Raw genomic sequence first — 26,693 nt, forward strand, 5'->3', positions numbered from 1 at the left:
AGGCAAAGCAGGAGGGTGGGTCTAAAAATTTAACTGCAGAAAACCAAAGTAATGTTTAACAGTCACGGAAGAGGAGAGCAGTTTACGATAGGTAGCGAGGCACTGGAAGTGGTAAGGGAATGCATCTACTTAAGGCAGGTAGTGACCGCGGATCCGGATCATGAAACTGAAATAATTGGAAGAATAAGAATGGGCTGGGGTGCGTTTGGCAGGCATTCTCAGATCATGAACAGCGGGTTGCCATTATCCCTCAAGAGAAAAGTGTATAGCAGCTGTGTCTTACCAGTATTCACGTACGGGGTAGAAACCTGGAGGCTTACCAAAATGGTTCTACTTAAATTGAGGATGACGCAACGAGCTTAGAAAGAAGAATGATGGGTGTAACGTTAACGGATAAGAAAAGATCAGATTGTGTTCGGCTTCATCCTTATAAAATTTGTCGAGGGATCAAATACATTAATACTAACTGCATTGCTTTGCAAAAGATGCTGCAAACGAATTCTTGAACGCTACGCATCGTCAAGACAAGTAAAATATGTATTTCTTCATAAAAGAGTATACTCGTATGTTTCAAAAGTTGTGCTTGAGATAACTTATGTCAGTGCTTCCTTGTTTTCTGTCTATTTAATACGTAAAGGAAATATCACACCAACTGTATAATTATATAAGTTTGAAACCAGTAAAGCAGTTCATGCCGCTGATATGAAATATGTAAAGGCCATGAAATGAAGAATTTCAGGACAAAACAAGCGCCGACTGGAACGACCTTCCTCCCTCCATCGCTGCCATTTCTGACGTTGGCAATTTCAAGACTGCTGTATTTTCTGCCGTTTTGTAATACCTATTATTGTATAATTATGTACTTTTTTTCACTTACCACTTCTTTCTGTAATGCCTTCGGGCCAGGAAAGTATCCGAAATAAATAAAGATAAATAAAATATTTTAATTAAACTCTTAACCTTTCTCCCTGTCTCTCATTTGCATCTCTTTCTCTGTGTCATTTAAGAACCTTATTTACATTTTTGTACATATACAAAGACCAGGGAAAATTGTCAACGACGCTGTCCTTTGTTTGAAAGTATTGCGCAGGAGCTGCTGTCAGCGGTCGTGTACTGTGAGTATAATTGCACTGAAATTATGGTCGCAACAGAGAGCACATATAAAAAGCAGGAGTTCTGCAAGGTATGCGAAAGGGAGTCAAATGAAAGTGAATCAATGCGAATATATGACTAATGGCGTACTTCAATTAAAAGTAGTATCCATGACCATTTATACATTTGTCCCACTGAATAACGAGTCGCGTTATTCCTGTCGCACAAAACTCCTTGGGCTGCTGCCTCAAAAAGTGTGTAACTGACTCTTTCACGTCATCATCCGACACGAATCTGGATCACTTGAGCTGTTTTTTTTTAAATGCTCCAAAATGTGGAAGTCACAAGGCGACAGGTCTTCGCTGTATGGCGGATGTTGCAGTGTTTCCCACTTGAACGTTGCCAGGTTTGTGTTAACCACATCCGCGTCATGGAGACGGGCATTGTCGTGGAGCAAGATGACCCCATTCCTCAATCTTCCGCATCGTTTGCTCTTGATTGGCACACGCAGCCGATCCGACGTTTTACAATATCATAAACGATAGATAGTCTCTCCAGGTTTAGCAAATGGCCGCTGACAACAACAAAATAGTCAACACCTTTCCGGTGGAAATGACGGCCTTTGCTTTCCTTGGGAGTGGTGAATTCAGATGTTTTCACTGTAAGCTTTGTGTCGTATTTCAGGCTCGTAGTAGTGGCACAATGATTCGTTCTCGGTACCAATTGCAGAAAAAAATTCGTCGCCCTCATTGTGATACCCGATTAGATTAATCAAGGTAGCGCCGAACCTCTCCGTCTTCTGATGGTGGTTCAAAATATTGGACATCCGTGCGCACACGAGATCCGATGACCGAGGTGTTCATGAATTATGGTGCGACCCAAACCGTGAGTGATGTTCACACGCCCTGCCAATTCATCGATGCTTATCCTCCGTTCTTGACTAATCAGCCTTTGAAATAATGTTGGGGGGATTGCACGGTACCTTTGGCATGGTCTGGGATTGCCTTTGCAACGTTTGAATCGTTTTTTCCAACACTACATAGCGGGTAATGAAATGCAATGTTCAACTTAGCGTGCTTCATAATCAGAAAGTGGTTTTGGCACGTAAGACCCCATAATTTTTAATGTTCAACTTACACCGCAGGCATACGTCGACTAATTTCTTTTTGGGAAACACGTTCAGCTGCCAAAACCATCATGACATCACGATGTTAAACTTTTGGAGTGTCCATTATGATACGAAACCAAGTTCAACCCAGTGTACGCGAGCATTAAAGGGCCCCTCACAGGGCCGCAAAGCAAATTTTGGTTATACGCTGGAAGTTTTTACGTGTCCTCTAGGGAGTCTCCTGCGGCAAAAATTTTTCAAATCGTCTCAATAATAACCGAGATAGAAATATCTCAGCGCCGCGAACCCATGATTTCAGGAGGCGTGCTTCACTGCATAGCGATGCTCTCTCAAGTCGCCCCGTCTAGCCTCCTCAAGCGAACTGCGTTCCCCCATGCCGGACCTCGAAGTTCGCGTGACACATACGTCATGGGCCCCACCCTCACCTTTTTTTCTCCTCGCTTTTTTTTTTACATCGCGCACTTTCGCTGGCGGCGTCCCGTGCCAGCTGTCATCGTTTCGCTTAGCGCACGATTTTGCGCGCTCTGCACAAGGACACATGTCTAGCTCTAAAATTCAATGCTACACGAATACTGAGGCAGAACAAGTGGATCGCAAAACATGATCACGCGCTGGAATATGGTAGAAAATAATGGCATAGTTTCGGTACCTGCGCACGTCAGCGCACGACCATGGGAAGAAGCAGACGAAGCGCAAGTACATCTCTCTTCCTTCGGTGTGAAGTGAAAAAAAAAACACGCAGACATTCCGTCTGTGTGCCTTATTATTTCTCTAAACTTCAATTCGTCAATTCAAGCAACAGATCACACAGATAACAGTTGTCTTGGATAACTCTTGCAGTCACGTGTCACCACAAGCGACGTCACACTGCGAACACACGCAGGCGCAGGTACCCGACTACGTCATCCTCCGGCTTTGACCGCGAAGGCCGCGAGGATCAGGGAAAACGGCGTTCGGTGTGAAATTTCAAATCTGTCTGCGGCGCGTAGCGATGTAATACTTTGCAGACCAATCGTTATCGTGCAATGTATGCTCTGCGCTTGTCAGTTCAAAATGGCCAGACCTGGCAAGGGGCCCTTTGAAGAACCTTTATCCTCAAACCTGCATGTCACTTTTGGTGGGTTGGCTCACTTTCATTTGATTTGCCCTCATGCATTAGAAATGCGAATATAAAATGAAATATGCGAATGCGAAGATGCAGCTTGATAAAGGGCAAAGAAGTGTCACGCGAAACAAAGTTCACTACACGTATACACAAAACCTCGCAGCAAGATGTTTAAGTATACGTATAAGTCTCCAATAAGTCTACATATCTAAGAAAACGTCACTGTATATAATGCTTCGAACAAGGCATATAGACATCTTGCTCAACAACAGGTTCACCGATCACAGCCCCCCCCCCCCCCCTCCAGGCCCCGAGCACTCTCAAGTTCAACAAATGACCACAGATGGCAAAAAAATCGACCGCGCGGCGCTGCTAAAAAAATAGGCATAGTAGACCAATTAAAAAGGTTTCCCGTTGAGCGCATTATCACCCGCTACGGGTGCCGTAGTAAGCGCAATTTTAACCTACAAACTTTCTTTAACATTAACCGAAGCGTTTCTATTACATGACAAAGAGTACAAAATTATCATTTCTAATATACATTTATTGCAAACTTTGTTTTTTGCCATTTTAAACGCAAAATAGCGCTCAGCATCATCGACCTCCCACGTGACCTCTAGCCTGGATTTAAAATTTCTACCGGTATGTTCGCGTTCACGGCAGGTACGGATTCTTCGGTTCGTACATCGTTAGGTTATTTTGTGCTAAAACCAGTTTATTGCGCTTCGATATCTGGCGTTATTTAACTTGGGGGGTAAGCTCGAAAGCTAGGTTTCAGTCGTGAGCCGTGTGGAACACGTCTGCATCGAAATGGGAGCCGGCTCCTGCTGCGACTGGGGACAGCAATACCTGTGAGTCGTTTAACATTGCTGCTTCAATCGCTATGTAATTTATTCGTCTCGTTAACTTACAGGCGCAGGCAAGTTAACGAACTAGATGCTTCATTACATAAGGGCAGTCAGGACCCTCCGTTGCTGTTTCCGAAATAAACTTTCAGTTGTGATGCCATCATTATACACACATTCAGGAAAGAGAAAGCGGTATCGGAACTCGCGTCACATTTTTAATCTCGTTGTAGCCGTAGCCATGGGTGACTGAGTAGCCTTATCAATATATTTTTTTCGAAGCCGCCGGCAACTTCTTTTGTTCACAGAACCGAATAACCCTTTGATAGACTGAAGCTAATGTACTGAATTTAATGTATTAAACAGTTGCTCGCATGATAATTCATCCATATTTCGTACCTGTATGTTCTTGCTGTTCAGTTTGGGTTACCTCAGGACATTTTTGCAGTAGTGAAGCGGTACATCACGTTTATGCACAAGAAGAATGCATCATTTCTAACAGCTTCATGTCTTTCATCTATTTGCTTGTGAAACCAGCAGTGTGATCTCTTCTACTGTATAAACGAGCGCACAAAGGTTCTCATTTGTGATCTTAATAATGCTTAACCTGTTGATATGCATTGTAGTTATGCAGACATCAATTTTACGGAGAGTAACAATATTTATCTACCATGCTGTTTAAGCACCCTAGAACAAACAGGGCACATTTGCATGTGTTCTGTAGTCACAAACAATTACAATGTATATGTCGCACCTTTTCGCATCTTATATTGCAAAATTGTGCCTATTCAATTTCTGATGCAGTCAAAATTTCTGTTCCAGACATGCAGTAATGAGGATGGCACCAGTATAAAGCAACACACTGCATGCACTAAACAGAAGCTGCTGCCTGCTACAACAAGGTCATTGTGTGGACTTTGGCTGCTACTACAATGTAAACAACACCTGGTTCAGAAATAAAAATGCTTGATAGATGCTGTATTGGCTTGCTAGTATTCAGATACATGTCATTTGTTTGTAGCAGATGATATGAACGTTTGTTCATGTTTACATTTCAGCATAATTGCTTCAAACATAAAAGAAAACACTACATGAGTTTGGATAATCTCTGCTGTATCTCATGTGCCACTGTTCTGCCCCAACAGAGTCTGTGCCAAGTACATCTTGGTCATCACGGGAGCCCCCATCTACACCAACAGGAAGGGGCTGGAGCCGGATTCGCCAGACCACGAACAAAAAAGCCATTGCAGTATAATTTGGGTGAGATATTAAGTCTACGGACGACTGTTTCAAGAGTGAAAAGAGCCTCCGCCATCATTCCATCAGCACAGCTATTGGCCAAGTCATCCAGTTACCTCAACAACAAAAATCTGTGTCTTCAGATGTACCTGCAACCTCTGAACAAGCACAGATGATGCTGACCAAGAGTGTTCCGTCAGCTTGCCCTTGCGTAGTGAGCTTCGTAGCCTTGCCAATTCGTGCCAAGCATAATTTTGTTTCAATGAATGCAAGCTTTTTCATTCCTCGTTTTTGTCAGAGATCATTCCTCTTTCTCATCTAAACATTAAAGGTTAACTGATTCTTCGCTCATATTCAATACCAGTCACTGTCTAGAAGCAAACATATATCTGTAGCAGTATTTTCTAGTGTATCTTGCCATGTGCAGTTCCTCTCCTGAAATAGCTAATGCGGCGTTGGCGTGTGCCTTGCATTAACATTTACACTGTGTGCTACGTAGCATTTAACTTTTCTTGATGTTTTTGGCTTTCCGTGCTTGCAAAGTAGAGCGACTTCTTTCTTGAATGCAAGCTTTCTCATTCCGATATTGAATTCCAAGTCTTATTCAGGATTGCTATTCTTGCTCGACAGCCTGTGTTTCTGTGCAAGCCACATTGAAGTGATTGATTGCAGAATCTGGTTTCGCTGCTATCCAACTTGGTACTAGTCACCGTGTTACCTTTCTCATATGTGGGAGCCTGGTCAGTTGCATTGGGAAACAGTCTCTCAAGGCAAGCACTTGCTCCTACAGACCGCACAGTAACATAGGCTGCGAATTTACACACACCGTGGTTGGTGCTCCCCGTTCCGTCCTTTTCTGCTGCTGCCGTGTGCAAATTTTGCTTGTGGCCTTCCATAATTTGGCATCAACAGAGACCTCATACATGATTACATGGTTCTAAGTGTATGAAGTTGATTCCACATGTGTAGAAAGGCCTGCAAAAGTAGCTGCAAAATCTTGATGTCCACAAAGCCGACCATGCCCATATTTAGATAATGTAGGGCACCAAGTGTGAGTTACACATCAGTGGCATGCGAAAAAACAAAAAGAAACATGCAGGTTGGAAAGGCAGTAACGCTAAAATGCCGGGCACTCCATGTCACTGTGTTGGCTGTGGCAGCAGATGCTTGCATCACCTGAATGCTTCGCAATGCAAGTTGTTCATCTTCAACGGCGACTGTCGGTGCAAACACGTGGGACACGCTGTCCAATCTGCTTGCACTGCTGGTTGTTGCTTGTTGCAGACTACCATGCGCGACGAAGGCAAGCAGTATGCCTACAGTCGGAGGGTTGAATGTGCCGCAAGCCACCCGTGTGGGTGTATGCTCGCTGTTGTTATGTGGATCGTAGCCAATGTATAAATTGAGCATTATGTTAGCGTATGCTGAAGTGATTTGATTGCAGAGTTTTGTTTCAGTGCTGTCCCACTTAGTCATAGTTGCCGTGTTACATTTCTCGGATGTGGCGGACTGGTAAGTTGCATTAGCCAACGGACTCTCGAGGTAAGCACCTGCTCCTGCTGTCCGCACAGTTACACAAACTCCCTGTTTACATGTACTGCGACTGGTGCTCCCTGTTTGTCCTTGCCTGCTGCAGCCGTGGGTAAAGTGTGCTTGTGACCTCCTTTGGCTGCGATTTGGCGTGTACGAAGACTATCATACATGATTACATGGTTTGAAGCGTACGATATCCACATGGGTGGAAAGGCCTGCAAAATGGTTATTCCCACAAAACGGACCATGCCCATATTGAGAGCTGGTGGGGCACCAAGTGTGAGCTACACATTAGCGGCCACCGAAAGAACAAAAAGAAACGTGCATGTAGGAAAGGAGGTAACGCTAGGATGCCGGGTAGTTGATGTGGCTGTGTTGGCTATGGCAGCAGCTGCCTGCGTCACCCGATTGATTCGCTGTGCAAGTTGCAGTGACTGTCAGTGCAAACAGGTGGGGCACTGTCGAATCTGCTTGCGCTGCTGGTTGTCACTCGTTACTAGACCACCATGTGTGACGTAGGCAAGTATTGTGCCTGAAGTTGGATAGCTGAATGTGCTGTAAGCGACCTGTAGTGCGTGAATGCCCACTGTTGTCATGTGGATCTTAGCCAATGTACAGTGTATTGTCTGAACCTTATGCGGTGATTGAATCCAGTGTCTAATTTGATAATGGTCGCCATATTGCGTTTCTTCGATGTGGCGCCTTGGTCAGCTGCATGGGCAAGTTTCCCGAGGTAACCATCTGCTCCTGCAGTCCACACAGCCACAAAGACTCCCAATTTACATGCACCGTAATTGGTGATCTCCCCATTCGACCTTTCCTGCTGCAGCCGCGGGCAAATTATGCTTTTGGGCCTTCATCGGCCGTGATGTGGCCCATATTGAGAATGTGGGGCACCAATTGTGAGTTACACATTAGCGGCCCTCGAAAGAACAAAAAGAAACGTGCAGGTTGAAAATGAGGTAACGCTAAAATGCCTACTAGTCCATGTCACTGTGTTGGTTGCGGCAGCAGATGCCTTGCGTAACCCGATTGCTTCGCAATGCGAGTTACGGCGACTGTCGATGGAAACAGATGGTGCACTACCTAATTTACTTGCGCTACTGATTTTCGCTCGTTATCATATCACCATGTGCGACGACGAAAGTGAGCAGTTTACGAGCTCGCGTTAACAGCTTCAGCGTATCTCGATATGCAAATTTTACTTCTGCTTTCGTACGAGAAGGTGCACATCGTTTCTTCTGCCAATAAAGTCGCACGTCTTGTTCACTCACTTGAGGTTTGTTTGTATGGGCGTCAGTAGAGGCTCTTTCGTCTCCTGGCAAATAAAACGCGACAGCTGAGGCATGCCGCAACGCCAGCAAGGCGAGCACGGCGCGTACCCAGCGTATATAACTGGAATAAAGCCGCCATATTGGATATTGCACTAAAAAAAAGCATTTCCACTTTCTGTTGAAGCAACGCCATCTGTCGGGCCCCGCACTAAGTTTCATGCGCTACCGCGTATTTTCGAACCACTGTGCAAGGTGCAGTTTCCCTTCTCTAAAGTTGTTTCTTTATTCTATTCTATTCTATTCTATTCTATTCTATTCTATTCTATTCTATTCAGACCAAATCCAGCATGATTTCCGGGGCCGGGGGTTGTTTTGGTCAGTGGCACACGACAGCCCGAAAAAATTTCCAGGGGTGGGGCTGAAGCCCCATAAGCCCCCCACCCACCCCTGGCTACGCCCCGGCCTGGGAGCACGGTCATTTGCCTGAGACTGCAAGGAAGATGGTCGCCAAGTCAACAACAATGGCAGCTCCAGCGTCCCCTATTGTGCTGCAGCATTCCAGGGAACCGCTGAATTTCCGTGGATCATCATTTGAAGACCCGGATAACTGGCTGAAAACATATAAAAGTGTCACTACATGCGACAACTCGAACTCCGACGACAAGCTACAGCATGCGTATTTCGCCTTAGAAGACGCTGCTTGCAAGCCGTTTGAGAACCGAAAATCAACCCTGACTACATGGGACCTGTTCCGCAACGGCTTCCTGCAGACATTCACGAGCGCTCTGCGCGAAGAGCGAGCCCGAGCTCTACTAGACACCCGCATGCAGCTGCTGAACCAGAAAATCGCGATCTTTACGGAGGAGATGACTCGCCTCTTCTAGCACCTCGACCCAGACATCTCCGAAATGAAAAAAAGTTCGCTTTCTGATGCGTGGTTTGAAGCAGGAGCTTCTCTCCGGATTTATAAGCAAACCGCCTACGGCTGTTGCGGAATTTATTTCCGAGGCCAACACTGTTGAGAAGACGCTCGATATGTGGACAAGGCAATATAACCGCCAACCACTGACCGCAAACTACACCAACGTTCAAGCACTCGGCAACGAGGATCTGCGCGAGACCATCAGAGGGCACGTACGATCCTTCTGGCACGGTGTACGCTGTTCTGGGAATGATAAAAAACAAGCTAGGAGCTCATATTTTTAAGCCGATAGATCATGCTACAAAATTTTTTTTTCTCCACGCAGCGCAGGCTACACTTTGCCATACGTGCTTACTGCTCATTCCGTCTCATTCATTCCAGCCTGTACAAAAAAGACGGGCCCTGAAGTTCTGTTGACGCCTGATCACTGCGACTGTCCTCATTACAATTCATGCGCGTCAACGTTTTTGCAAACGAGGTGCATTGTTAATCCCGCATTACACCAGACACACGCATCCACAGAATATTGTTCGCCGTTTCCATACGCAAAGGTCATCCCATACGTTCGGTATTTTTTGCCACCCACTTTATCACGCCACCACAAACGTGGTACGTTCCCGAACCAAAGCCAATCTCAGTGTCCTTCATTGCAAAGTCGACAAGAAACCCCCACATTGTTCACTTCCGCGAGTAAAAAAGCCAGCGTCGGCGATTTTTCATCCCAGTTCCGCACAGGCACTGGTGTTCTCCGGCACACAGTGCTGCTAAGCTGAATGACAAGGTGAGCGTGGATGCTCACGATAAAAAAAAAACGCGGCCACGTTCGGCACACCCACACTGCGCGACTGCTCCCCGCCGGCGGAGGAGGCCCACCATGGGACGTGCCCCGGTGATGTGGCCGGTGCGGCTTGACCGACCCAGGAAGTCCAAATACATTTTTGTTAATTGCTTATGTTCCAGAACAGATTTAATTCCATTGCTTTTTTTAGGAAGATGTAATTTCTACGGCCAGAATATATTGTATTCTTTTTAATTCGGAACAATGCTTGGCCAATAGAAGATTAAACGAGGTTGGTCACCCGACGAACGAGTTCAACTAGAGGGCCCGCGTCCGTGATCTGTATGTTCAGACCAGAAACGTTGTGCAAGGAGAACGATGCACAATACTACATCACATAACCAGGCTCATTATGAGTGCAAAGCAAGGATAGAACAGGGGAAAGGCGGGCTCTTCACGCGGGCTGTTACATACACATATCGAATGAAATTCTGGAGACAATTACCAGGCACGAAGAAGTGCACGGGGCATTCTGCATTAATGTTCATTTCCTTGGGTTGCACCTAAATCGAGTGGTTTTTCCGTTCCGCTCCCACCAGAATGCGACCACGGATAACAGGATTAAAAAGGTGACCTCGATGTTAACAGCGCCATAGTCATGCCTGCCCCTGAGGGTCAATGGCAATGAGTAATGAAGGCAAGGTTCGACAAACCAGGGTGAGCCAAATCAGCCATGCTTTCTTTCACGTCTCATAATGCACAAATTTATGGCGGAGACATCAATTGTGATCGGTGCTGCCACAAGGCACCAGCTAGGCAAACGATGAGCAAAAATAAGATCTATCGCAATCAAAAGACGGCTCCTTTTACAATCCAAAATGTGACGAACAAAACGAGAACAAGGTGAAAGCAGGAGCGAACGTTTCGACAAGTGGACTTGTCTTCTTCAATGCGACAAGTGCTTCCCTCGCCACAACATATATAGGTGGGGTTCATCTAAAGGCGAGAGGGCGTAAGGCGGGTGAGGGCGGCAACGAGCGAAGGCGTGTTAGCGTGTCGAATTGAGAATAAAGGAGTGCTGTGCACAAGGCCAGGGACCCGGCCGTCTGTCAATCACGTGTCGATGCCCGTGTGTCAGCCGGCGTGTCAACGGCGTGCATAGCAGTCCTCTATTACCTGTTTCACTAGTGGTCGTAGGCAATCGTGTCTCTGAAAGAGATAATAGAAGGAGTGGCAGAAACCGGTGCTAGTAAAAAAGAAGGAGAAAAGGAAAATATTGAAATGGTATAAATAAATAAATACAGGGGGGCAACGGAAAGAAGACGAACGAAAAAAAAAGAGAAAATGGGGAAAGAACTCTAGAAAACCAAACAAAGTGTTGTTGCCTATACCTTGAAATTTAGCATAGCGAATAGATTCTAAAGCTCAAAGGGACATTTAGAATCTCATCGCTATGCTAGACTGCATATTGTTTGCAAGTCGACTCTCCGTACTCGTGCAGTCTTTTGCGTGTGTTCCTCACTTCTTTGCAAAAATCTTCACTGAAACTAACGCCAGTAACATTTAATTTGGCCTTGTCTGCCGTAATTATTTCCTTAATCTTAAAGGTAGAAAGCCTTCTAATTACGGGACGGCACTTCTTATTCGAGTACGAGCCAAGTCTGCGTGCGCCTCAAATGCCATCAGGCGGTAGCTGGACACGTAAAGTTGAAATAATCGAGCGAACCTTATCTTCAGACTGCGACCAAGTTTTGGCTGTGGCATAGGTTATTCGAAAATAATGTAGTGTTTTCACGTCGTGATCTATACTCAAAATATTTGAGGCGTGAATTCACCCCACGAACAGCAACAGGTATAGTTTTTTTTTCTGCTGACGTTTTATGCAAGGAATTTACGCTAGCCTCTACAGCAGCCAATCCTGAGTTAATGCCTAAAACAGTTTGTTCCAACATTGTCTGACTTGACGTCACCTCATCAAAGACTTCTTGTTTTAATTTGTTATGGCACGCGTCTACGGGGGCGTTAATTGACTTATCTACTTTAGCCAGCTCCTCATGAAGATCAATAAGACCTGAAATAGATTCCACGTACCCACTCATGAGCAACAGCTTGACAACGTGAAAACCCGCACAAATAGATAAATAAAGAACTCCTAGAACGTCGTGTGCTTATACCGAGATGTCTTTCCCGCAGCTAATAAAAGCTTGTGTTTCCAAGCAATCATCCAATACGACCACTAATACTCACAATTTGTTAATTACATCAAACTGGGGTTAAAAGGCGCTTATTGTAAGCAGCATATGCCGACGATACTGCCCTCCTCGGAGCGTAAAAAAGGATACCTAAATATTCTTGCACCAAATATTTACGATGCACATCTTATCTATTAGGTTGGCGAAGTATCACCATCCCACGCAACAGAAAGAGTGCAAAAATGAGCTGTTTCCTTCTTTATATTGGGGTATTTAAACGAACGTTTCTTAGTGAGCCATCCTGGTGAGAGAGAGAGAGAGAGAGAGCTACCTCACAGTGGCTGCCCTGGCACCTGCTGCTCCTGCATGCTGCTGCAGCTGCTCATGATTTTTCGCCGAATAGTTAACGGTCTCTGAAATGATATTGCGCAACAAAAAAGGGTACGGACGTAAGAGAGGACGACACACCAAGCACGAGCTTTCAATTAAGTTTATTGTACCACTGAAACCGAACTTGGGTTTCAGTGGTGCAATGAAAGAAGGCAAAAGCTATTCGGACAGGCCGCGCGTCCGCACGGGAGTCCACACCCATACTCTGTCGCCTGGGGCATACTCATTTTCATTTCATTTCATTTTCTTTTTATTTCTACTCTTGCCATACAACTTATCAGACACTGACTGAACCCATAGCCAGAGGCTAGTGTGGGGTTCAGAAACAAAAATACACGATGGCAATGACAAAACACTTGTGTAAAATAGAAAGCCAAAAATCACGGCGAAATACCAAAGTACACTATACAATGAGGAGAAAATAATATAATATGCATTTTACAGGAGAATGAATAAAGATCTGTAATGAACAACACTGTACAACAAACACAAACCGCGAACGACTGTCACATAGATCAAATAAGGCTCAAAAAGTATGTTCTTAATAGTTGCTTTATTTGTTTCGTGGGACTGTTTTATTTCTGGGGGTAAAGCATTCCAAACCTTGGCTCCTGAAAACTGCACCAATCTTTCACTGTAGATGTTATTATTCGGTGGCAGATTAAAGTTACTATGTGTGAGGTTTCTCGTCAGTCGATAAGGACAGCGAAACAGGGATGCATTGAAGGGTTGGTTATATTTTACTATGTTATTTGCACACAGCGCTATCTTTAAAGACCGCAAAAGATCAAAAGGAAGGATATTTAATAACTGGAAAATTGGTTTACTTGGTTCAGTATACTTGCTTTGTGTTATAATTCGGATAGCCTGTTTTTGTAATCGCCAGATAGGATCAAGGTAAGTGCTGTATGTTAAACCCCATGATTCTACACAGTATGTTAGATGACTGTTAATAAGGGCAAAATAAAGGGTACGCAGTGTATGTGTGTTAAAAGAATCACGGGCCTGTAATAAGGCATAACAGCCAGAAGCCAACTTTGAACAGATGGCGCTAATCTGATTTTTGCAGTGAAGATGTTCATCTAGAATGACACCAAGATACTTAAATGAGCGTGTTCGCTCTAGTGAGTGGTCGTTAATGAAAATGCTAATTTGGAAGCTGCCAATGACTTTTGCTCGTGAGCTAAATACCATATATTTGGTTTTGCTTGAATTAATCGTAATCTTGTTAGTAAAAAACCAGCTTGTAATTTTTTTCAATTCAGCGTTTGTCTTTGCTTCTAGATCCTCATGGTTGTCTGTGGTTACAATGATCGCAGTGTCATCAGCATACATTAAAATATCACAGCAACTTAGGACCTTCGGCAAATCATTCAAGTATAATGAAAATAACATGGGCCCTAAAACGGATCCTTGAGGAACCCCGGTCTGTAAATGTTTAAGTGATGATATGATGTTATTGATAACTACAGCTTGTTGACGGTTTTCGATGTAGCTGGAAAGTAAGCTGCAGGCTTCACCGCGAAATCCATAGCGGTTTAATTTGTTGAGCATAATAGCGTGATCCACGGTATCAAACGCTTTCTTTAAATCAACAAATACAACAGCGGCCAGTTTGTTTTCATGTAATGTTGTATTTATTATTTGAGTTAGGCTTAGGACTGCAGTTGCCGTTGAATGATGTTTTCGAAATCCATGTTGCTGTTGACAGAGTAGGTTATATTTTTCTAAGAATTTGCAAATATTATTGGATCAAATCTTTTCGTAAATATTATTAATAACACTTAGGACAGAAATGGGTCTGTCGCTTGACGGGTTGGATCGGTCTCCATCTTTGTATACCGGGACAACTTTGGCAATCTTTAGTGCAGGGGGTACTTTGCACATTTTAATGAATGATTAAAAAGTTTGCATAAGATGGGTACCAAGATATCAGTGTTTTCCTTAAGTATGCGTGGGTAAATTCCGTCCAGTCCGGCAGATTTATTGCCTGGTAAGCTGAGAATAATGGATGTAATTTCATGGGGTTCGATTTCAAACATTACAAAAGTATTGAGAACTGTATTGGATGCAGCATTTTGTTGTGATTCGGGGAGTTGAGCAGCCAATGATGGGCCGATATTGGTGAAAAAGGAATGAAATCTTTCTGTAGTATTGCGATCTATTTCTTCCGGAGAACACGGCGCAAACTGGCTTTGCCAGCAACTTCATTTATTATTTTCCAGACTTTTTGTGAGTTGCCAGAAGCCTGTTCAACGAGACGCATGTAATATGCTTTTTTTCGTGCCCTCATCATCGACACGGATTTATTGCGCAGGTTCTTAAATTGTTTGGAATAGTAAACATTATCCTTGTGTTGCTTCCACTTACGGTACCATGAATCCTTCTCTTTTAGAACGGCGAGGATTGGCTCAGTCATCCAAGGGCATAGTGGTGCTTCGTAAGAGCGAACACTAATATTTCTGCTGCAGGTAGTAACCATTTGCGAAAGCGTGTCTATTAGGTTACTAAACTCTGTATCGACGTCATCATGGTATATTACACTGGGGTTAATGGCCAATAGATTTTCTCGTAGTAGGGCATAATCTATTTTAGAAACATACTTCTTGATCTCGCGCTCTGGTTTTATATCAATGTCAGCAGCAACAAAAAGTGGGAGGTGATCGGAGATGGGTTCGCTGTAAACCCCAGCGCGTATCCCAGTCGGTATATTTGTTAATGCATAATCAATAATAGATGAAGAAGAGGTAGTTACACGCGTCGGTGTATTAATCATATTTCGGAAATTGTACGATGTTAACAGGTTCATGTAGTCTTTGTGGCATTCAGCACTTGTATCAATGTTAAAATCGCCAACAATAATTATGCGTTCCGAGTGTGTAGTAAGCGTTTCAAGAATTCCTTCGAGTTTATCAAGAAAAGAGGAAATGCGCGAGTTCGGTGGACGGTAAATAACTCCAACAGTGAATGAATGGGGCAGTTTTATGAACAGTGTTTCTATGTCTGCATGACTGAGGGCGACTGGCGCCAAAGACGAGAAAGGTAGACCATTTTTGAGAAAAAGGCAACACCACCACCGCGGTTTTTTGATTCTCTTGGATAAGATATCATAACATAGCCAGGAAGCATAACTTTCTCATCTTTTTGCAGCCAGGTTCCTGTAAGTGCTACAATATCAAAAGATTGGGGATATCTTGTCAAGGAAGCCACTAGAAGGTTCAGGTTCTTCCTCACACTGCGGATATTAGAGTAAAATATTGATGTGTTTTTGTCGCTGCTTAACAGGTCATCTTCATCTATGGCCAAAGACATTGTAAGAGTATACAAGTACTAAAACACAAGAGCATTGGTAATCAAACAATTTTTCCCAGGTCATCTTCACAGGTTATGTGCATTACTCTCGAGCTTTCCGTTTTTCTCATCAAGATTTTGCCTTCAGAGACCCATGCGAACTTCCAGCCTCTGTCACGCTTTATGCCAATAGCTTTGCCGAGCAAAACCTTTTTTTCTGGACACAAATGTTCGTTGACAAAAACGGGATCGTTCTCTGGGAAGCCAAGCACGCAAGTATTTAGCCTGTTCTTTTTCGCAGCTTGCAATATTTTGTCACGTGGGGACCTTGACTTAAACTTCACAATTACATTAGAAGGTCCCTTCGACTTGGTTGGAACACGATGTACAGCGTCGATTTCCTCAGGAGAAAGCTTAACTTGTAGGTAAGAAGTTATCTGTGTCATCATGCTACTGAGGTTCTCGTTATCAGATTCAGGGATACCTTTCAATTCGATGTTATTCCTTCTGCTGTATTGCTTCAGTTCAACCAATTGTGTTTTTAATTCCTTCACTTCATTCGACAGCTTCTTATTTTTTTGCTGAATTTCCAGATTGTTCTTCTTTACTTCTGCGAGTTCAAGCCTCATCGTTTTAACTTCTGTTCTGAAGCCCTCAAAGGCAGTGTTCATGAAACCCATTGATTCCTTCACTGCTGCTATTTCAGTCTGTACAGCGTCGCTAGATGAGTTCAACTTGTTTACGGTAACCTTAATTTCAGTCATGGCCTCCATAAATTTCGAAGTCATGTCTATCAGAACCTTAGTAACTTCTTTAATGCTTTTGGGAGCCTCATCTGCGAGTGTCTTGGCAAAATTGTCAAGTTGTGTAGCCTCGTCGTCCCCCATTTTAACAAATTTTCCACAAATGCGTCACAGACAACAAGAGGTACCAGAGCAGTGCAGCAACCGTAAAATGCAAGGAAATAAACTTTCACACGAATGTGTGTGTGCCCACCTGCATAGGTGCAACAATACGGTTAGTCGCACAGACGGCTGCCAGCACCGCTCTGATGTGTCCGTGGCTGTCGCTGGCTCCTTTTATCGGGTAGCTTGAGGGGCGTCGAAAGCCTTCCACGCAGGCGCGAATTTCCTGGTTGATTGCTTGCACAGATCACTCTGCGGCCACGCTCCGGAATGTATCGTTGGTGCTGCGTTGGGTAAGATGGTCCTGCGCCGCTCGATGGAACCGCGTCAAAATGCCTGCATAGGTGCAACAATACGGTTAGCAGTCGCACAGACGGCTGCCAGCACCGCTCTGATGTGTCCGCGGCTGTCGCTGGCTCCTTTTATCGGGTAGCTTGAGGGGCGTCGAAAGCCTTCCACGCAGGCGCGAATTTCCTGGTTGATTGCTTGCACAGATCACTCTGCGGCCACGCTCCGGAATGTATCGTTGGTGCTGCGTTGGGTAAGATGGTCCTGCGCCGCTCGATGGAACCGCGTCAAAATGCCTGCATAGGTGCAACAATACGGTTAGCAGTCGCACAGACGGCTGCCAGCACCGCTCTGATGTGTCCGCGGCTGTCGCTGGCTCCTTTTATCGGGTAGCTTGAGGGGCGTCGAAAGCCTTCCACGCAGGCGCGAATTTCCTGGTTGATTGCTTGCACAGATCACTCTGCGGCCACGCTCCGGAATGTATCGTTGGTGCTGCGTTGGGTAAGATGGTCCTGCGCCGCTCGATGGAACCGCGTCAAAATGCCTGCATAGGTGCAACAAAAATTGGAGGACGCTTAAGCTTCGCCTTCAAGAGTGGAACGCGATAGCGTTATTGCACCTCGTTCGCACCGCCCACTCATTCGCTCGGCATGGTCTTGAGTCACACAAAGACATACTTTTCATACACAACACTTGCAAGTGCACTGTACAACTTTTTCCTAATTATTAGTTGAAACCAGTGCTTCTCACAATCTACATTATCGCACTGTGTTGTGCACAGTACAACGTTTCTTGTTGCCGTGTTCCTTTAGCGTTCACACGCACTGAGTATGTCGGTCAGTCAGCACACACATACACACACACCAAACTGGCATTTTCACTCATCGTAGTGTAAGTCATTGTGGACTCCTTCAAATCGTTCTTCTGGCATAACACACCTGGATGAATGTCGTTCGTTGTCTTCAAGAGCACTGTCATCACGCTATGATTGCGGTAGTGTCAACAGCACCCGTATCAGCATCATCTGCATTGGCACCTCCTCTGAATTCAATTGGTGCCTCATCTGGTCTGCGTTCTATTGCTTGTTCTCGCTCCCCTTCGACTTGTTGATCTTCTGTTGGCTTTTTGCGGCCGACCGCAAGAAGCATCGCCTTATGGTCTGTGAAATGGCAACTGCAGTACTTGACCTCTTTAACCGTGCCCTGGTTATGGAACGCGAGATCTATACACGAATTGCGGTTGGTCGAAATTGCGTTCATAGGAGTAGCCATCTGCAAACCAGCCCGCACGTGTAGCATGTCCGGAAATGTTCTAGATATCCGAACGTTCTGATTGAAGTCTCCGACAACCAACAAGGTCTCCTTCCCAATCCAGGGCTGCAGCTCTCTCACGATAAGGTCTGCCGCTGCCGTCTCACCGGTTCCGGGCGCGATGTATATACACGCAATTACCACACTGCCAAGTCGCACAGCACAAACTTCACCGTACTCGTAGACCCGTTGGACCAGGAAAACGTCCTCCGCCTGCACCTCTCGTTTGACATAAATGGCCACACCGGCAGCGCGGTTGTCGGAGCGCTTCGCCGCACTGATGCAGCGATACCCATCGATGTCGTAGGGAGGCTTCCGGTCCATCCAGGTCTCGGTGAAACACAGTACGGTAGTGTTTGCGAGAACAAAATCCTTGGCGACGTCCAGAGAGTGTGCACCCAGGGAGCGCACGTTGACACAGCCCACGGTGACAAAGTACTCTGCCAGCATCTTGTTGCACTCGGCAGTGATGGTCTGGAGACGATGGTTGCCGAGTCTCCTGAACTCGTCGGCAAGAGCGCGATCCGGGTTTTCCTTGAAATGGTGGAAGCGATGGTCGTTGTCCTTGTTCGTCAGGTACAACCCGTCGATGGTAGTAACCCTGCTGAGAGCGACGTACACGAGCTTCTGATTGTGCGACTTTGAGTAATCTACCACAGCCTCATCGTAGGTGCCACCCTGAGATTTGTGAATGGTTATTGCGCTCGCCTGGACCACGGGGAATTGCTTGCGCCTGACGGTTATGTGGGCCAGATCATGTCCTTTCAAGTGGCACCCGATGGTGATGAGCTCGATGGGAACCCAATTACTGCAAATGTCAGGATCGTTGGCTCGGTAGCGTCGTCCCTTCAGCAGGGCAGCTGCGCCCACACCAGTGGGAAACTCTATCCATAAGCGCAGGGGGTTGTCGTCTGTGTCCCTTTGCACAAGCCTGAGGATCCCCACACTACCATTGACAAGGCTGTCCGATACGTCGATGTTCCGTATGACCATGTAGGGCTTCTCAAGGCATAGCAGGATGTTAGGGGCCAAGTTGGCCATCTGAACTTTGGACATGGTGGCGACTCTGACCTTGGCGTGCGTGTACTCCTCGTCGGACCTGTGCCCACAAATGGTGTCTGTAGCCGGGCAGTGTATCGCGTATTCGGCACACGCCTCGGCGGTCGCGATGTTAAAGGCGTCAGCATCTTTGTTTGTGTAGAAGAGGCGCACTCCGGATGGGCACTTGTTGGCGGCTTCTTCGGTAGTCACAAAGCGGCTTTCCAAGAGAGACACCTCGTCCACAGTTAGCCCTATCCCGTCCCCGATCTTGGTCAGTATGGTGGCAAACCTCGCGTCGCTCTGGCGCACGACATCTTTGAGTTGGAAGTAGGAGAGGTTATGCCACGGCATACTTTCCGTATCAAAGACACTGTGGTGCAATTTAGACCTCCTATACACCTCAGCTGCTCTGACCGGCGGAAGCTGCCTCAAGTCGCCGCATAGGATGACATCGAATCCGCCAAAGGATTCCGTGTACTTAAGGGAGATTGTGCGAAGTCTGCGATCAATCAGCACAAGCGTGTCCGCCGACATCATACTTATTTCGTCGATTATGACACACTTGACGTCTTTGAAGATGCAGCGGAATGAATTAGCGTCACTCGAGCTGAGACCCCTGTCCGGATTCTTGCCAGATACGACGAGTTTGAAGGCGGCATGCACTGTAACTCCACCGATTGCCACGGCTGCTTTGCCGGTGGTCGCACAGGCGACGAAAGAGTTGATGCTCACATCCCGGTTTCCACTTCTGAAATAGCGGTTGTAAACGTCCATTATGGTGCGTAGCACGAACGTCTTGCCACAACCGGCTGCTCCGGTAAAGAAGACTTGCAAGGGCTCCGAGTCGGGCGTGGTCAGGCGATGAATGACTTCGCGCACGATCTCAAATTGGCAGATGTTCATCGCATTCATCATCCTCATTCGATGTAAGTAGACGTCGGTGGGCATGATGTCCGTGCGAATCTGGACGGCTGGACATCTCGCGGCAGCCGCTTGAGCACTCTCGCGCTGAGCCTGTTGCACGGCCGTTTCTTGGCCAACCTCGCCGAGGATGTCGGAGTCGTCATTTACGTCCACGAGTAGATCGGTCATCCTGCGCCCCACCTCTGCGTGTGTGTCGAAAGCGTCTCGCTGAGCAACTTCTTCGTTGATTATGTTCTTACAAAGCTCTTCCATTTCTGCAAGATCAATGTGAGGACTGCTGAAGCGAGCTTTGACAGCCAGGATTTCCGACACGCAGCTGTCGTAAATTTCGACGAACTTGTTATTGTCTAGGATATCCACCTCGCGCTGAAATGGGTGGAAGAGAAGCACGTGCTCGCGCTTAAAGTTGAGCACGTCGGACACTGAATAGGCGTGGTAGCGAAGAACCGCAGGGTGTGCTCTCGGTCGGCCGTTGTCGTTGAACGACGTCAGGTGTTCAGCGTACGTGAGCGCAGCTTGATCTTCCGGGCGGTCCTCATACTTCTGTATGGTCGTCTTGCACCACACGTCTGTGCTGCTCTCATCCAACCCATCACGATCCATCAGCTCCCGACTCTTGCGGATGCGAACTCTTTCCTCCGGCCACGAGGTGTTGGCTGTGACCACGACGCGACTCGCGTGCGACATGCCGAGGCCGAGCAGATACCAGGCCGCCTCCTGCGCGGACATCTCTACTGCTTTCAGCATCTTCACGCTGAGTTGTCGGAGGGCTTGGGTGTAGGTTACACTCGAGTGTGGAGATTCGTCCACGACTGCACGGAGGTCCTTGTGCAGGTTCGACATGCCTCGGTTTGCCTTGTTCACATATTCGACCACGTATGCCGCACACGCGTACACATCTAGGACGATCTGTAGGTCCATATTAGAGTTCAGTACAGACGCTATCCACGGGTTGAAGAAATTGAAGTGAACCTGATCACAATTCCTTTTCAACATCAGAGTCGGGCGGGAAATGCCGGCACGTAGAATTGTAATGTACTCTTCGGCATCTGCGACGTTATTGTGGCGGCGCATATCCTCGATCGACTCGTAGACTGTTGTTTCAAGAGCGGTGTGAATGTTGTTGTATCTCTCCTTCAACTTTGTGCGAGACTTTTTTTCTTCTTCAGTATGGGCAGGCGGAAGTGGGATGATCACTCGACTTTCTTCCATCGGCCAGAAAGGCGCGTTAAACCGACATTTTGTTCTGCCGTTCTTGTAACACGTCTGTGTGTGCTGGTGCGTCTGACAGCGAGGTCTATGAAGGCTTTCGGCGTCCAGAGAGATTAAATGTTCGGCCATACGAACTGTTTCGGGCATTTGCGGGCCAAGCTCCTCGTGGGGCGCATTCTCGAGCCAGAGCAACAGATGAGCGTGAGCACTGCCCCGATGTTGGAATTCAATGCGTTTGAAGTACTCCTTGACCACATAGGGGGCGAACGGAGAAAGTGTCTTGTGTTGCAGAATCTGCATTATCACCCGCACTATGTGATCGAAGTACACTGAGCACACCACCGGGTCATCGCTCACGAGCATGGACTTTTCACAGAGGCGGAGCTGTTCGAATGGCACCTGCGGATGGTTTGGATCTATGTGAAGACGTTGTAGGAGCCTCATCAATCCGTCCCAGTGTATTTCAGAGGCAGACAGAGTAAGGAACGCAGTTGGCTTACCGAGCTGGCGGATCATGGCAAACACGTCTTGCTTGCGTCGGTGCCAGTACTGGACCGTGTTTGGCACCCCGTTCATGAACGCCATGTCATGATCCACCGCGTTCTCGACAAATTCTCGGTCGTTCAGTTGCGCCTTTGTTACAACGGCCATGCCAGATGTGTTCCTGAAGAAGACGTTTACCGACGATGCAACTCGCGTACGCATTACTTTAGCTGCCATATAGAGCACGTGGTAAGCTGTCGCACCCCTGCGGTCAGTTCTCCGACATTCGCTCGATGCCATGGTGTAGACACTAGGCTTGCTGTCTGGGCTGATATTTCGAGGCTCACCGAGGTAGATTTGTGGAAATGACAGCTCCTCCGCGTGTTGATCATAGACAATGCTGACGGGTGTTATTCCTTCCCCTGGCGCCACAACCAGAACGTTGCTGTCGTCGATGATGAGTGTCTGTTGACCGAGCGACATGGCCAATGCTGTCTCCATCGGATTATGGTGGTCTACAGGATCGTCTACACGCTCGGCATTCTCGTCGCTTGGCTCTACCAGCTTGTCGCACAATTTGTCTGCCTTCTCTCGACTGATTCGGATGCCATAGTAGCGATACAACGTAGACTTCTCCAGGAACACAAGCCAGGGAAGCAACTCAGTCTTCTTGACCATGCCACGAATGTACACACTCTTGTATATCATCCGGCGCTTAATGTGAACACACAACGCTTGATCTTCTTCGACATCTCGAGGCAGCATTTGGACCGTTGTGTCGACGTTGATAGGCACGTTCACAATCGGACCTCTGATGGCGAACTGGCCGCTGTTGCTGTACAGCAACCTCCGAATCTGCATAAAGGGGATCCGCGGTGACACAAGTCGCTCACTCACGAGATCAATGTTTGGTAAATGCGCCGGCTTAGGTGGGTACGCATAGCCATTCGTAGTGGAGTAGTTAGGAATGCGATTTCGCCGGATGGTCTGCATGCAAGTGCGACACACCTCGAACCCAGAAACATCCGTACGAAATGCGTCGGCAACCAATGTGGCATGCGCTTCTGGAAGAGGCTTTAGGTCGTTCTTGTGCCAAAGCCGATCGCACACAGAGCAAGAGTAGCCAAATGGATTCTGTGTGAAGCGTTTGTGAAACATGTTTGTCGCACTCGCGTGCAGGCTTAACCTTTCCCGCGCTCGTTGTTCTGCCTCGGCTCGTCGCCTTAGTCGCTTGGCCTCGGCTTCCCTGGCTCGAATTTCTGGACAGTCTTGCCGCTGTTGTCGTCTGGCTTGGGCCTCATTCGTCCGCAACTCCGAGTTTTCCTGCCGTTGTTGGCGCCGGGCGTCGGCCTCACGTGCTCTGAACTCGGGGTCTTCCTGCCGCTGCTGACGCTTGGCCTCAGCTTCACGCGCCCTCAGTCCAGCATCTTCTTGCCGCTGTTGGCGCCGGGCCTCGGTCTCACGTGCTCTGTACTCGGGGTGTTCTTGTCGCTGCTGACGTTTGGCCTCAGCTTCACGCGCCCTCAGTCCAGCATCTTCTTGCCGCTGTTGGCGCCGGGCCTCGGCCTCACGTGCTCTGAACTCGGGGTCTTCCTGCCGCTGCTGACGCTTGGCCGCAGCTTCACGCGCCCTCAAATCAGGATTTTCTTGGCGCTGTTGTCGCCTGACCTCAGCTTCCCGCGCTCGTATTTGGGGATTCATGTCACCGCGCTGGCGTTTGATCTCAGCCTCCCTGGCTCTCAGCGCGGCGTTTGATTGCCGTTGCTGCCGTTTGGCTGCGGCTTCCCTTGCCGTTCGGCATGCATCTTCGGCACGTTTAAGCCGCATTGCCTCAGCCTCCCTTGCCCTTAATTCCGGGCTCACGGTCCGCCGTTGCCGTTTCGCCTGAACCTCTCGTTCCCGCAGCTCGGCGTTCCCACGCCGCTTTCGTCGCATGGCCTCAGCATGGCGAGCTTTGGTCTCCGCCTTCTGTGCCTCCGTCTTGCGTGGCCTTCCTCGTGGTCGAACACCAGTTGACGGAGATGGTCCATCAGTACTCGCCGGCGAGGAAGACACTGATGAGCAAGACACTGTAGCGCGCCCGGTACTGGTAGACGGCGCCGCTTCCATCACACGCGTCTCAAGAGCGAGCGCGCAAGGCCCTGCAATACAACACCCGTCGACCTGCCAAGGAGTGTAAGACAATGCGCTACGGCGCAGCAGTCACTGATGAGGCGCCCCGCGTCGCACTTTGCACTCAGGAATTACACGGTGAGCGCCGAGCAACGCAGCGTTTGGCGCGGCAACGAAACGTGCGCCTGAGCAAGCGGAACGAACCAAAGAACTCGGTGTCTCGGAGGGAGAAAGCCGGCCAGTAACGCGCCATGAAGGCGGACGCGATCATGGGGCTGACGCCTTGATGGGATCGTCCTCTATCTCGCTTGGGAGCACCACGCAGAAGCATAACTCCTCGGAAGCAGCTCGGCACACATCGCAGGGGACGCTTTCCCAGCAGAAGCGCTACGGCGCAGCGATCACGTCAGAGGCGTCCCGCATCAGACTCTGCACGTAGCAATCGCGCTGTGAGCGGAAAGAGGAGCCGCGTCGCCTAAACACCAGTGTTCGAGTGACGCACGCCGGATGTTGGAAGGGGAGAGAGCGAGAAAACTTATTAAACGCAAGGGTATTGGGGCATCCTCGCACCGGAACCCGCACGGCCCGAAGGGGAGAAGCGGGTGAGCGAAGATAGTGATCTAAAGAAAGGCGCTTGATTCTACAGCCCGGGAGGGCGCACGGCGAAACGTCAGGGGCGAGTGGCGCGCCACGTGCCGGGCAGCGCCGCACATTGCGAGGAGGGGTTCTTCTGTGTTTGCCGCAAGATGGCTCTGCATGTGCGCAGAGCGCAGAAGAAATTTAGCGGAAACGTACTTCGCTACTCGTGTAACTGCGACTTCTGTAAGTAAGATGCTCATAATTACCGATATACACCGCAGTATAACTCTCTACGGCACGTTTCTAAGGCAACACCGCATTCACTAAAAGCGCTTTTGTACCGCTATCAAACATCGAACTTGTGGCTGAGTGGTAACGTCTCCGACTCACACTCCGCAGACCTGGGTTCGATTCCCACCCAGCCGATCTTGGAAGTTGCTTTTTATTTATGAAGTGCCTGCCGTTATTTATCGCTCACGGTCAACGCCGCGGACGCCGACACCCGACGCCGACGACACCGGCTTTTCTGCGACACGAGCTCCTTAACGCTATCGCGTTAATACGGTTAGCAGTCGCACAGACGGCTGCCAGCACCGCTCTGATGTGTCCGTGGCTGTCGCTGGCTCCTTTTATCGGGTAGCTTGAGGGGCGTCGAAAGCCTTCCACGCAGGCGCGAATTTCCTGGTTGATTGCTTGCACAGATCACTCTGCGGCCACGCTCCGGAATGTATCGTTGGTGCTGCGTTGGCTAAGATGGTCCTGCGCCGCTCGATGGAACCGCGTCAAAATGCCTGCATAGGTGCAACAATACGGTTAGCAGTCGCACAGACGGCTGCCAGCACCGCTCTGATGTGTCCGTGGCTGTCGCTGGCTCCTTTTATCGGGTAGCTTGAGGGGCGTCGAAAGCCTTCCACGCAGGCGCGAATTTCCTGGTTGATTGCTTGCACAGATCACTCTGCGGCCACGCTCCGGAATGTATCGTTGGTGCTGCGTTGGGTAAGATGGTCCTGCGCCGCTCGATGGAACCGCGTCAAAATGCCTGCATAGGTGCAACAATACGGTTAGCAGTCGCACAGACGGCTGCCAGCACCGCTCTGATGTGTCCGCGGCTGTCGCTGGCTCCTTTTATCGGGTAGCTTGAGGGGCGTCGAAAGCCTTCCACGCAGGCGCGAATTTCCTGGTTGATTGCTTGCACAGATCACTCTGCGGCCACGCTCCGGAATGTATCGTTGGTGCTGCGTTGGGTAAGATGGTCCTGCGCCGCTCGATGGAACCGCGTCAAAATGCCTGCATAGGTGCAACAATACGGTTAGCAGTCGCACAGACGGCTGCCAGCACCGCTCTGATGTGTCCGTGGCTGTCGCTGGCTCCTTTTATCGGGTAGCTTGAGGGGCGTCGAAAGCCTTCCACGCAGGCGCGAATTTCCTGGTTGATTGCTTGCACAGATCACTCTGCGGCCACGCTCCGGAATGTATCGTTGGTGCTGCGTTGGGTAAGATGGTCCTGCGCCGCTCGATGGAACCGCGTCAAAATGCCTGCATAGGTGCAACAATACGGTTAGCAGTCGCACAGACGGCTGCCAGCACCGCTCTGATGTGTCCGCGGCTGTCGCTGGCTCCTTTTATCGGGTAGCTTGAGGGGCGTCGAAAGCCTTCCACGCAGGCGCGAATTTCCTGGTTGATTGCTTGCACAGATCACTCTGCGGCCACGCTCCGGAATGTATCGTTGCTGCTGCGTTGGGTAAGATGGTCCTGCGCCGCTCGATGGAACCGCGTCAAAATGCCTGCATAGGTGCAACAATACGGTTAGCAGTCGCACAGACGGCTGCCAGCACCGCTCTGATGTGTCCGCGGCTGTCGCTGGCTCCTTTTATCGGGTAGCTTGAGGGGCGTTGAAAGCCTTCCACGCAGGCGCGAATTTCCTGGTTGATTGCTTGCACAGATCACTCTGCGGCCACGCTCCGGAATGTATCGTTGGTGCTGCGTTGGGTAAGATGGTCCTGCGCCGCTCGATGGAACCGCGTCAAAATGCCTGCATAGGTGCAACAAT

At 48.3% G+C, this 26,693-nt stretch overlaps 2 protein-coding genes across 2 annotated transcripts in view; both read right to left on the minus strand.

Moving 5' to 3' along the window:
* The window catches only part of Cda5 (Chitin deacetylase-like 5), a 371,641-nt gene that overhangs the window by 228,146 nt on the left and 116,802 nt on the right, over nt 1–26,693 (minus strand). The gene's annotated exons all lie outside the window — the stretch shown is intronic.
* LOC135895966 (uncharacterized) lies at nt 17,961–24,761 on the minus strand. Its single transcript, XM_065424242.2, has 2 exons — nt 23,838–24,761; nt 17,961–23,621 (listed from the first exon to the last, which is right to left on the minus strand). Exons 1-2 carry the CDS (start codon nt 24,060–24,062, stop codon nt 17,961–17,963), a joined length of 5,886 nt encoding a protein of 1,961 aa, XP_065280314.2. The 5' UTR covers nt 24,063–24,761.

The sequence above is a fragment of the Dermacentor albipictus genome, chromosome 7 (assembly GCF_038994185.2).
Source record: "Dermacentor albipictus isolate Rhodes 1998 colony chromosome 7, USDA_Dalb.pri_finalv2, whole genome shotgun sequence".
NCBI classification, from domain to species: Eukaryota; Metazoa; Arthropoda; class Arachnida; order Ixodida; family Ixodidae; genus Dermacentor; species Dermacentor albipictus.

Bases quoted from the DNA above. Each gene is read 5' to 3' on its own strand.
- LOC135895966 (XM_065424242.2), bottom strand. From the start codon at position 24,062: ATGGAAGCGGCGCCGTCTACCAGTACCGGGCGCGCTACAGTGTCTTGC. The intron at 23,622-23,837 runs GCGAAACGGCAA...CGGGAAGCTGAG, and splicing joins TGCGGGAACGAGAGGTTCAG to GTCAGGCGACAACAGCGCCA.